This window comes from Odontesthes bonariensis, chromosome 17 (assembly GCF_027942865.1).
Source record: "Odontesthes bonariensis isolate fOdoBon6 chromosome 17, fOdoBon6.hap1, whole genome shotgun sequence".
In the NCBI taxonomy this organism is placed as follows: Eukaryota; Metazoa; Chordata; class Actinopteri; order Atheriniformes; family Atherinopsidae; genus Odontesthes; species Odontesthes bonariensis.
The window spans coordinates 21,599,465-21,612,870 of NC_134522.1; the positions used below are offsets into that span (position 1 = coordinate 21,599,465).

A 13,406-nucleotide genomic window follows, 5' to 3' on the forward strand; every position below is an offset into this window, starting at 1 on the left:
ATCCAGTTTACAATGCACGGGCATCACTGAATGCGCTGCAGACGGTGTTACACATCCCCTTCCAAATTATGTGTATGAGAGTAAAGAGAGAGAGATTACATATAAGGAACATTCCTTTAAACATAAATCTTGTTTTATTCCTAAAGAAATTTGGCTGCTGAAGTAAAGTTTATTTAAAGGCCCAAGACTTCTACTTAAATGATTAATGACTATCTGGCTTTGAGTTGTTGATGGCAAAAAATAAATAAAACATCACACGGTTTGGGTGGTTCAATGGTTAAGCATCGAACTGGATGAATCCAATTCTTGCTGAAATGGAAATGGGAGAGTGCCTTTAGCCTAAGTTTAGACCCGGACCCCGCTGAGAACCACACTTTACACAATTTAGTGCAGTTACGGAGGCTCCAAACCCTCACCTTGTACGTACGGCCCTTTCTCTGGATGTTCTCTGACTCTCAGGGAGGCTCTCTTCTTCTGCTCTCCGCCCCTCAGCAGGTCTCTGACACGCTCGTTGTAGATCTCCAAGAAGCTGCGAGACAGGAAGTTCAACATCGGCCTTCGTACAATGTCAGGAATGAAGCGCTCAATGTCTGTGTCATATGACAGTCTCATCGATTACCAGGTGAGTTCAGTTTAACTCAATTAGGTCAAAGAATTCATTGTGTACATCAACGACATTTACCAAAAAAAAAAAAAAGCTAACCTTTCTGGAATTTTGCTTTATTTGCAGAAACAAAGGACAACGAGAGTGCAAAGGCATCTCATAATAAACACAGTTGGAAGACATAAGACTTGGACAGGGCTTTAAATACATTTTTTTCCTGTGAATGAATCACAGCAGGAACTCAGAGAGCACAGCATATTCTCCATTCATTCAACAATACCTTCAATAAGTTATAGGCAGGAACATGTATTTTTAATTTGCATTTTGTTGGCTGCAGCTTCGTAGCATAAATGAACCATGAATACTTAAACGAGTCAAATATGAATTTCAACTTCACACAAAAGGACACAATTTGCCCACCTGATTTCTACTCTGCTTGAGTTGTGCTGGTCAGGAAAAGCATCTTCACCACGGAAGAGACCCTTTAAAGGAAGGACAAATGCCAATTACCTTACCGTACCGAACACAGCAGAATTAAAAAAGCAGAATGTTGACCTGTGCTCAATTATCTTCTGACGTCATCTGCATGAATTGTAATCTATATCCGTACCTGGCAAATACGAGGAGTCAGGCCGATAGAGTCCTGAGGAAAACCAGAAAACAAGAGGATGAAACACGTCAGTTTGATAGCTGTAATGCAGACTTGGGTCAAAACTGGATGTTTTTCTGAACAGAGGGTGTACATTTGCTCATTGTCTGTGCAGCACACTTTGAGTGAATGCTTTACGTAGTTGCACTGCCGCCAATGCGCCATATGACAGGAGTTAAAACGTTTAAAACAAATGTAAAGAAAGTCATGCAAAGATTTCAGCGTATTCCTTTACCGGAGTCCCCATCATGGTGTACGTCTTTCCAGATCCTGTTTGGCCATAAGCAAATAGACACACATTGTAGCCCTCAGATGCTCCGGACAGCACCGACACACCCAGGTCCTGGAACACCTGAGGAGATTACCACATACCTTCAATCACAAATACACGAAGAACGATCAAATAAGAGTTGGATTAGTAAGCAGGTGAAAGAACACACTTGGCTCTCTGGTTTTCCGAGATGCTTAGATCATTCAGCAGGGTTCCAATTTGGTGCTGAAGATGTGAAATAATGAATATCTTTAAAGTGAGAATAAGGATTTTTCACTTGGAAAAATAATGCAGGTGCTCTTTTGAACTGTTTTTCAATGTTAGACTGGGTTCTTGATCCCAAAAAGATTAGTGTTTTTACATGAGTGTAGACTTACAGGGAGGTTTCGTGATCACAATGCTCTGGCACAAGGCCAGCGGTGGGGAGGTACTGTTGTTTCCTGATTAAGTGTTTGTGTAAGGAGCAAAGCGGTCACCCAATACTCTGGGTAGGCAACTTTGCAGAATGTGTATTTTAAAAGAAATATGAAGGTAAAAAGGCTAAAAGATTTATTTGGTCAGGAGAATAAACCTTGCTGAAAAACCAGCTCAGAGACAGGGGATCTTGGAAAGCCCAACTAAAAACAATCAACTAGAGGCCTTTTGTTTTTATTTCGTTCTTTGTCTGAGTTCCAGAAGCTGGAAATGAGTAGGGCAAGGCCAAAACACGACCGCTCATCATCTATACCCTGAAAGTCACTCCCAGGTGATGCAAATAACACAGATCTCTTGTTGTTGTTTTTTTATAAAAAAATGTTCTGCTGGGAAACCTCCTGTCCTTGCAGTCATGTGGATGTTACTTTGACATGTGCCAACCACCTAAACATTGTTGCAGACCGAACACGCTCCCATGGCACTCCCTCAGACGGACATGGTTACCCGCCGCAGACCAAAAGTTGTTCACGAAGAGCAGAGCAAAAGGAGCTGAACCCAGATGCAAATCCAACTGAGCAGCTGGAGGATGCACGGGAACGAGGCTGATCCACTGAAGATCCATGCTGTAATCCACAGAACTATGAGACTCCAATGCCAACGTATTTTGATCAGATTTCACAGTTTAGCCCGGCAGATCCAACATCTACTTTTTGACTCACTGAACAGCTGTAACATGACTCAGGCAATCATTTTTGGGGATAATGGAGAAGCTATTTGGGAGGAAAAAAAATCCTAAATCAACCTTTTCAGCTTCCTAAACCTCCAGGTAATGTCATAATCTTGGCAAGCAATGCAAATCTTGGGAGCTTTTCCATAGCACAGAAGCACTGAATTAGCAGTTATTTACCGTTGAGCCTTATCAGAGCCAAACATGTCACATCATGATAACAAACTGCACACTGTGCACAATGTGCAAAATGGGTGTTTATCACTGAACTGTTTAAGACCCGAGGCCTCATATCGACATGAACATTGGTACGCTCTTGTTTTCACATTTCCTAACGGGTTAAAATGTGTTATTCTGCTCAGATGTGTGTGTTCAAGTGTTGCTTATTGATCAACTGTATTGAGATCTTTACTTTGTTTATTATTGATAAGCGAAAAAAAAAACTTAACCAGAACCAGTTCCTCAGGACATGTGGCCTCAGCTGCAAGCCATAAACTCAGTCCAAAGGCAACATGTGCCTTGGGGGGGGTAGCAACCTGATCTAGACCAGACCTGAGACACAGCACATTCTCCCCCACAACCATAACACACCCTGGGATCAGTGAGGGGTCTCCCTCCCTGGCCCCAGGCTCAAAACTGGACCGTGGGGACTCCTGGATAGGTAGATTAGGAATGCTCTCAATGTTGGCACAACCTCAAAGAATCAAACATGGGAATATTTTCAACATACCTCCCGTGCGTGCGAGTGTATTTCTGACAACCAATCGTCTTCAGGAGACTTGAGAATCTGGAGCAAAGCCTGTGTGTACTCTTGGATTACAAGATGGAGGGAATGGGTTTAGGTTGGATGTGGCTGAAAGCTCTTGAGAGAGGACCCCGAATGCATTCAGTGCTCATCTGGTTGTTCTTGGGATTGTGCAAATCTGTGTGGTAATATTCAACAGCCTTGAGTTTTCAGAGAGAATTAAACTGTTTCTGCACTCAACTGTTGTGAGGGAAAAAGAGAGAAAACATTTTTCTGATAAAATTTTTTTAAAAATTACATTTGATCAATTAAAAACCAGCATGGATCAATAACAACCAAAAAAAATATTAAGACCACAATGTATTTTTCATTTTGAAGGCAAAACTCATTAGCCTGACCAACAGCCACATGAAGCCAGTAAAACTGTTGCCACGACCATCTCAATGATGGTATAAACCACTCAACAGGGATCTGGGAAGTAACAACGAACACATGTGGAGGAAACCATTCTGACTAGTTTAAGTAGGCTACAGTTACTGAGCAAATCAACAAGTGTTCTTAAAGCTATTAAGGACTGTATAATTGATCTTAAACAGCATACTTCATAGAGACAAGCCAAATTGAGATAAAGAAAAACATAAAAATAGGTTTAAAGCCACTAGAATCTATTGTTTTAAATGAAGAGATTACTTTGACATGAAAGCACCTTATATAACTGTGGCTCAGTACTGGGAATCGTTAACACAAACTGTGAAGCGTGCAGTCCACTGGAGTCCAGAGCACCAAGTGTTGCCCCCGGCCTCTTGACTGAATGGAGGCTTAAACATGAAGACAAAAAGCAGCACCATCTCTGTCTTGTCTTCACCCTACTCCTCAAAAACAGACACAGACACTCTCCCTCCTCTCAAACACAAAGAATCAATGCAGGCCTTGTTAAAGTTGACCCTTTTAAATTCACACAGCGGGGGCCACAACAAGGCTGAGGGTCCCTGCAGGCTTTGCATAAAGGGATGGAACTTCACTTCAACGGTCCGCCTCTTTGAACCTGACAGCCTTTTTACCTTCTGTCCTCTATCCCAACTGTTCACCACCACAGTTTACCTTTTTTGTTTTCATTCAAAGCCGACAAAATACTTTAAATGGCCTTGAAGTAAAACCATTAAAAAAAAAAAGAAAAAAAAAAACAATAGGAGTAATCTCATATTTATTTCAACCCCAAGGCAATTAAAACAGAGTGGATGACTTTGTCTAGACAGACAAAGTCGGGCAACATTAAAACAACCCCGTTGTTTATCATCACTGTCAAACCAAATTGAAATCATATTCTCATCTGTGCTTCTTGTATCCTGCCTGCTTAAATGGCCACAATGGCCTTCTGTCACAACCGACTTTCACAGTGTGAAACTCCCTGCAGTGTTGGGGGATATTTTTGGACTAACAAAGCAGGTGAGGTGGGCGACAGGTTGCATTGTGGGTATGGAAATGTGGTCTAGACTCAAATGGAGCAAGAAAGACGACCTGGACACAAAGTTATTTGGCCAGAGCCAGAGTAAGAGTGGAGGCTGGTCAGAGTCCCGAAAACACACTTGGGACAGACGAAACACCTCCATGCACAGGAAGACCGTTGTCGTCAGCCTAGGCCGCCGCGCAGACGTGCATGTGTGTGTCTGACCAGTTTAAAGGCCGAGCGGAACCAGCATCTAAAACAAGAACAAAAGCCTCCAGGCTCGCTTCCCTCAGTAAGAAAAACAAGTAGTACACAACCTAACAATGAAACAGGGCAAAGCAGAATATAGATTTCATTCTTATGCAGGAAATGGAAGCAAGATTTATCAGGTCAAAAAAACAGGGTGAGGAAGGAAGAGCAAAACAAGCCTTTAGGTGGTGAAGGGTATTAAAGCGTAGCAGAGGACCAGAATGGTCTAATCAAGTAGAAAAAAGTAAATGAAGAATCTCTCTGAGAAAGAAGCACTAAAAAAATGCAGATTACTGGCTATTTATTATGGTCAGATAGGGATGCATCGAGTGAGATATTTGTTTGCACGAGACGAACACGACGCCACCATCTCCAAATAATATGCGTGGGAAGCAGCAAGTCTCCTTATTTTCAAACTGCCAGGATAGAAAAAAAACCTAGTTGAAGGCGGTGAAGTGTTTGATAAATGTTTAAAAAAATAAAAAAATAAAAAGTGAAAGTTGTACGACAGAAACACAATAAAGGGGTTGTAAGAGTTAACAGGTAATGGTGTAATAATGCTTTAATGATTTCACTGGCGTAATCAGTGGCTGCGGAAAAATACCAAGTGCTGGTCTGGTTTTATGTGGTTTGCTTTACACTAAATCCAAAAAAGTGTTGAGGTGGTTGTGTGTGTTTTTATGATGTTGTCAAGGGTGATGGCAAAATGCCAGTGAAGTAACTTAGCCACATTTATAACTTCAACTTCTCATAGTTTTAGCCAAGTTTGACGTCACCGAGAGATTAGTGTTCCCTCCATAAGCATCCTCGCTAGGAGGGCGCCGCCAAGCCCAATGTAAACCAAAGCAAAGAAAAATGAGTTGAACGACTGTCTCCTAAACAGTCGAACTTGGATGAACTCGGATAAAATGCTGTAAAATTCAATTCTCCCTGTCCAGGAGTGGACAGCTGCAGCAGAGGAGGGGGGGGGTTCGCTTGGTTCCCGTCCCACGCTTTCCAACTGGGTTACACAAACACAACAGCTGGGCCCTGAGCAAAACTAAATGCCTTTGTTTAGACGCAAGGGGGGGGAAATGTCACAGGAGATCCTGGAGAGGCATCCGAGTAAGAGAATCAGAGGGGAAAGGGAGAAATGTGAAGACGAGGAAGACGGGAGAGAGGACACAGGCAGGGAGACCAAATCGCATTCCTGCCAGAGGAGACACAGAGGAAGCTGTTTGGCCACAGTTCAACAATGGTCTTGTTTGTCACACTTGGACAGAATTTTGTAGGTCAAATTAGCATCGAAGTGCACAGGGGCTGTACGAGAGAGAGGAGGGAGATGTGCAGACCGAACAGACAGGCTGCTCCTCATTACCCGGGCCTCTGTACACATGGGAATGAAGAGGAGCAGAAAAGAGTCAAACGAATGAAGGCAGGCGGAGCATTCAACTTTTCTGCGTACACCTCTGCTGAGCTGACACTGGGGCAAAGGCTGGGCTTAAAACAAATAAATAAAACCATATCTGGAAAGAGTTTGGGGATTTACTCCCCCTGCCAGTCCCTGTTAAAGGGGCCAAAGCAGAAACGCGCATGCTGGACCTAAGTATCACCAATCTTAATTTCAAGCTGGAAATGACTTCTCCAGGCTTCAGACTGAGGGGAGCCTGGTGTGATCTCCACACGGGTGTAAGTGGAAGTGCAGAGGTTTCCTCACTGGGGAAAAAGCCGGTGAAACATTACTGCAGATTGACACAAACTATTGTTACTCTCTGTTTAAATCACTTTTCTATTCTGTGCCAGACTGTTAAAGTATGAGGAAATGAAAAGGGAGAGCAACGAGAAAAGAAGAAAAATAGTTGGGAAAATGGTCTCCTTTGATAATGCCCACTTTCAGGATCTGCTGCTGATTCCAGATGAGCTGACAGGACCCAGGGGGGGCAAAAAAAAAAAAGAGAGATTAAGTAAACAACCATTAGCACTGGTTAGCCAGCATCTGACACTCATTTGAGGGTGAAACATTAGGCCGTGGGTAACAGCAGGGATCTATTACAAGCTGTATTCAAATTCAAAAGCATTATATGAACACAAAACAAGCCTATGCAACACCTTCATTGATGTCTTTTTTTCTGCAGAGAAAAAAAAACACCAACTTTTTTTCTTTAGTCTTTCAAAAGAAACACTTTTTGCTATTAGAACATGCACGGCGAGCTAAATTCAGCTTGAACTTAGGTGATATGTTTCTGTCCACCCACTTTCAGTCTCGCCTGTAACAATTCATTTCATCTTCTGCCTCCACTGAAATAAGTCTAAACATATATCACAGGTGCTTCAATCGTTTCCATATGGCACAGGCCTCATACCTTTTGTTGATAGGCTGATGTATTTCTGGTGGCCTGTTTGTAGTTAACTCAAACCAGCCTGAGATGGACTCTGGCTGTTGTTCAAGCCATGTGTTTGAGGGGGACTAAATGCTCACATGTGCGTAGAGGATTACTCCAATACACAGAGGGCCTATTCTTCCCTGCTCTGCAGCACCACTGACACACAGACCTAGAAACACTGCGAAACAATCATATCTTGCCGTTTCGACAGAGTCACAGAGAGACAGAAGAGGAAGAGGAAGAGGAGGAGGAGGAGAGGGGAAAAACCCCAGCAAGCTGAATCTATTTGACAATGAAGAAAAAAAAAAACCTTGTGCTCCAAGCTGAATCCTCAGCAGTGACGTCTTAACACTGAAATCTAACTATGAAAAATGACTCTGCGAGGCAGCTGTGACTTTGGCGAGTGAGAGCCAGGGGGGCTCCAGAGGCACACTGGAACCCCCTCCCACACACCCACCAATTTCTCCTCCTGTCCTCCCCTCCTCCTTCACTCATGGAATTCACTCTCTATCTCACTCTCTTCCCATCCCTTATCATTTTCTCTTGCCATTTTGTGTTTCTACTCAAATCAGCTGCTTCTCTTCACCCCCCAAGTTTCTCGCTGTCAGACATAATACAGCAGCTCTGGGTTGGCGTTATTAAACTGTGGAAAAGACATTAATTAGCCCAATTTCAAAGCCCAACATAAAGCCAGTATTTAGACAAACAGTCACAACTGCTCAACAGCTGGTTTACCGTTATGGATTATGACTCCCATCCAAAGCCCTACCTTCCCTCACCTGGCAGATCCCTCCTCCTTCCTCTCAACTCAATTTTCTCCTTATAATGCTTCATGCCAAAGGATACATCGTCAGAGCTAAACGCCCCGCCCTGTAATGCATGTTTTTCATATGTGGAGAGCCCATGGAGACAAGAATGGAACCATGTCTGCACTTCAAAATGTAGCTAAAAAAATTCCTAATTTCTTTCCTGCTGCTGTCACCAAAAATAGAAACCACCAGAAGTAACTGGTGTAAGATATCAGCGATGCACATGAACAGTACAGAGCAGGAGTGAGAAGGGAAGCACAGGGGCTTGAGCAGCCGGAGTCCTTCAGGAGAGGCGAGTGGAGCTGGGTGTGGTGAGATAGTGCATGAGTGGAAAAGCACGAGTCAACATCCAGTTTCCCTACATCTCATTCCACCACAGATTCTGATGTTCTCTGTCTCCAGGGGAATACGGTGAAGGACAAAGTCGAAGTTCCCGCTGTGAATATCTCATTTGGAAACAGAAGCCACGGAAAAAAAAAAAAACTTGCACTGGCAAAAAATAGCATCGACTAATTACGTTGGAAAACCCATTAAACACAGATTTGCTTAGATATTTGACAACGAAATCAATAGTGCAACTTTAGACCAATCAAGCAAATCTAAATGCCAGTGAGTGAAATGAGGCAACATGAGAAAAAATAAAAACCTTGGCTGCCAAATATGGTTGTGGAAAACAAATCTGCCATCTCAACTGGCCACTGAGACGGCTCCTCGCTGTCCTAAAAGCAGTTTGTCTGCTGAAAGAATGACTCTAGGATTATAAAGTCAACCCGTCAGTGCGCTCCATTAAACTGGCTTCCTGCCATGCAACACAAACACTGGATTTTCTCCTTTTATAGATTCACTGCGTCTTCAGATCCGCCGTGCAACAGCAAAATACGCAACTTAAATATTTTCAACTGGGAATTCTGATCTTTAACCGGCTGACGTGGTGACAAACAAGGTTCTCTGTTAAAGAGACAATTCTTTGGATTCTGGAGCAGAAAAAAAAAGAAGAAAAAAGTCAGATTCAAATCTAGCAGCTCTGTCCTCCGCTGACGCCCTATCGCCCACCCCGGGTCATCAGTGGAATGTCTTGTGGCAACCAGGCCCACTGTGAGTGGACACAATTCTGCTGAGGAAAGACCAGCCAAAGCCAGGGCCAGAGAAAGCAGGAAAAGAGGGACAGAGATACAAGTGTTGATATGTCTGTTGCTCTGTGCATAATATAGGCCAGCATCACAGCCCTGTCTTTCTCAAACAAATACAAAGGCAGCTCTGACAAGAGGAAAGATGGTCAGAGAGGGCGTGGCCAAAGATAAATCTCCATGGACAAAAGGGTAGAATAAGCAGACTGAATATAAAACCTAAGCTTTTCCATTGCTTTGCTTTAGTGATATGCAAAGACACCTTGATGTAAATACAAATCAACAACAAAAAATCCATATGAATTCCATTTTTACATTGGGCACTGCTTCCTCTTAATCTGGACCTTAATCTGGTTCCACAAAAACCCTCCAATCAAAACAACTCAAAGATCTCTAATTGCCCAATCACAGCCCAGGACATGAAAAGCAAACCGACTCTATCTGCGCAGTTTCTGAAGAAAACAGACTTCTGGGCAACAGATGGAGCAGATATCATATCCCTCGAGTGGCCATCTGTGCAAAAACATACAACCAAACACACTCATTCTTGTTGTAGTTTCTCCACAAGGACAATGTTTCCTCTGGACTCCAACTCATCCAAATAGCCGGGAAAGGATTATGTATATTTATTCATTCCACAAAATAAACCATCTCATCAATGTGCTAATGTGTTAGCGCTAATTCCGAATGCTTGAATCAAATATCTAGGACACAAGCACCGTTTGAACCATAAGCACAACATGAAAGCAAAAATATTGTTCAATGCTGAATAATACACACAAATGGGTGGGTGCATCTTGAGTCATTAACTGGCTTATGTGTCAAAACACAGGGGATTACTACTATTTGTAGAGGTTCAGTGAGCAGCGTGTGAAAGAGTTACGTTTTATTTACGTTGAGGTCAGTCAGTGGCGATTTTAGCTTTTGTAAACAAAGTTGGTGAGTGAGCGAGGCCATTACCTCCTCCTGCGAGGCATAGTGAGGGTCTGCAGGGTCCACCGACCAGTAGCAGTAGTCAAAACTAAACTCCAAAAGCTTCTCCCTGGAATCCACGGCTCCTTCTGTACGGCCATCCAACTTCAGGGAGGAAAAAAAAAGTGTGAGACGCACAATTTTTACTTCATCTAACATGAATAATCAACACTTAACATTAGACAGTAACAAGGTCATTATGCAACTACCCAGTTTGCCAAGCACAAGATCACTAAGCAGTATTTGTTTTGCCTATAAAACATTTTTTAAAAAGCCAATGTAGCAGCTTGCTGGGTGATTACACAGACTTTATGTATTTGATAACAGGTGAGTGAATAAGAAACAGGAGCCACGGTGGTAAAAGCTAGCACTACAGCTTTGGTTTATTGCACTACAACGCAGTGGAACTGCAAGTTAGCTGTTTCCATTCATTAGCTGCCATGCACTTACTCATCCTCCAGTCTTTTATTCGCCCCAGTGCGTTGACTCTTACCACCTTTTCTGCTTACTGTGAGCAAAGCATGACCGGCGCAGCAGCATTCGGTGGTGCCGCGCAGTCAGACTGGAGTCAAGCACTGACGCATTTATTCTAAATCACTGCATCGGACCTTCAAACTCCCCTCAGTTCAGCTTAGGGACGCTCAGCATATTCCAGGGTCTAGTCGTGATTAAGCGCCTTGTTAAATGCACCCCACATTTACAGTCTGTATCATTTACAAGTTAGCATTCATGTCACAAAGTGTGTGCGAGCACTGGGAAATGTATGTGAATATGTTGAAAGATTTTGGTCTGAATGCAACATGTATATTCAATCGTCTTTTCAGTTCTCTTAAAGGATGTCTCTGTACATCTGTAAGGCCATGTCTTTTCAAAATGTTAGGGCTCCGTTAGAAGTCTGCCGCAGCAGCTCCAAATCACATTTCTGCCAAGTTTAGTCAAATTACATTAAAGCTTCCTGTGTTTCTGATTTGGCTGTTTTAGGTGGGTTATATTCTTAGCCATAATGAGAGGGAGAGGTCTTGTAGTCTTTATCATACAAGGCTCATTATCTTTCGCCGACTGCGACATAAGGCAGTACTAAGCTCAGGGTATCAGTTTTGCTCACAGCAATTGGCTTGCCTGAAAGCATGTCTACTTAACCCCTCTGCACTTGTAGGAAATACAACAATGGCCGCACAGTGCGAGGGATGAGCCAGGAGCAACAACAGCCAATGGCAAATGTTCTGCATCACAAAGCCCCGACCACTAAAGTTTACGCAAAACCGACTAGCTGTAAAGCATAAGCACTTCCTGCTTCAAACTAGTTAAGATGAGTAGGTCTTTATATGTTGTATCTCTTTCTGTCTGGGAAACTCCCAGTCACTGTTTGAAAAAACATAACATGAAAAACATAACCTTTGCTTTATTGTATTTGTCTTAGGTTCTCCAAACTACTGCTTTCCATAAATAATTATTCCCATGAGATCCTAAATAGCCTTGGATCCTTTTCCACGACAGAGGGAGGCCATATGCACTTTGTCTCTTGTCACATCATGTGCAACAGACTTTCTGCCCCCCCCCATCCAAACTCCTTTAGAAGGAGATGAGCATTTAGGTATCAAAATGTAAACAAAAAGGTGATCCAGTTTAATGAGAACTGTAATACATACAGGACTTAATCAACATGGGACTCGTTTGTAGCTAAATATGAGTTCTGAAACTGGTCACAGTCTAAATTTTCTTTCTCTTATTCATGATTTCTTCACTGAGGCAGGGTGTCTGAAAGTACTCAACACGACACTTGGAATGAAAAATGTTCCACGCAGAACCAGACTGTCTGCAGGCAACGCGACTCAACCAATCACAGAACTCGACTCTATCTGACACAGCAGGTCGGTTACGTAGGGAAAGTGTCATCTTACAAGCTCACATAATCATTTCCAAATGTGAGGAGCCTAATTGAAACCTGTAAAAGACTACAACATCAAATATCAACTTACAGTACAAAACACCATCACACACTCCTCTAATGTTTATTTCTGGAGAGGTTTTGTGGGTATCTGAAGTGGCTGTAGCTGTGCTGCTGTTTATAATAGTGTCAAACTGCATGTGCTTGACAGAAAGGATCCCTCAATTCGTGCGTCAACAGATATAATACACAACAGCGACATCAAGCCGGAAAGAGCTGATCCCGGGCTGTAAACATCCTGTTGCTATGACAGACGCCCTCTGCGTGCTGCTCATATTTCAATTCAGTTTTATTTATACAGCACCAAATCACAACAAATGTGATCTCAAGGCACTTCAATAATGCAGTCCAATTCAAGCCAATTAGAGTCCAAGTAGTCAATCCAATTAATTCAAAGCAAAATTCAAAATGTCATCCGGCGCCACGAACAAATGAAGCATGAATGAAGTTGAGGAGAGGTGTCTGTTCTGCTTCCGTGCAGGAATACTCACCTTCACATTTCGGATCCTCACAAATTTATCCTCCACCTGAACCGCGAGCCGTCCTCCATCAGCGCTCTCCCTGTGAGCAGAAGAGGAAGGAAAAAAAAAAGATTGGCTTTGCTTCAAGTGTAAGCGAATGTGATAAATGCTGATGAAAAGGGAGAAACCAAATTGGAGAAAACATTAACACATGCTTCCACTAGAGAGAAATGGATCCAAGAGATGCCATCAGTATTGATCAGCATCTCCCACTCCATACGCAAACTAGACAGAGCTATAGCAAAACTTTCACTTTAGATTCAGAAACTGTATTATTACCAGTCACACTATATCTAATTGCTTTTAAAATGCTCCTTTTGCCGCAGCTGATATAACTGAGAGGGATGTCCAGATACATTTAGGCTCGCTGCCCTTGACTTGAGGCTATCACAAGACGGTTAACACAATGGCTCTTTGTCTGCGTCCGATCCATGGAATTGCCACGCAGGAGTCCCACTGACCACTTTCACATTCAAATGAAAACAGGCTCCGGTGCTACCCAGAGGCTTTTCTCTGGCGAGGCAGCTTGGGCCGTTTCTATAAAGTTGAGAGAGTGCACA

General features: G+C 42.9%; 1 protein-coding gene across 2 annotated transcripts in view; it reads right to left on the reverse strand.

Annotated features, from left to right (window-relative positions):
* Nucleotides 1–13,406, reverse strand: part of stard9 (StAR-related lipid transfer (START) domain containing 9) — a 36,926-nt gene that overhangs the window by 21,018 nt on the left and 2,502 nt on the right. For both annotated transcript variants that reach the window (XM_075448910.1, XM_075448909.1), the window contains exons 2-7: nucleotides 12,817–12,886; nucleotides 10,366–10,482; nucleotides 1,489–1,605; nucleotides 1,215–1,247; nucleotides 1,025–1,086; nucleotides 417–529 (exon numbers count right to left, since the gene is read on the reverse strand). In XM_075448910.1, the coding sequence (XP_075305025.1) occupies nucleotides 417–529; nucleotides 1,025–1,086; nucleotides 1,215–1,247; nucleotides 1,489–1,605; nucleotides 10,366–10,482; nucleotides 12,817–12,886 (512 nt within the window). The remainder of the gene's footprint in view (nucleotides 1–416; nucleotides 530–1,024; nucleotides 1,087–1,214; nucleotides 1,248–1,488; nucleotides 1,606–10,365; nucleotides 10,483–12,816; nucleotides 12,887–13,406) is intronic.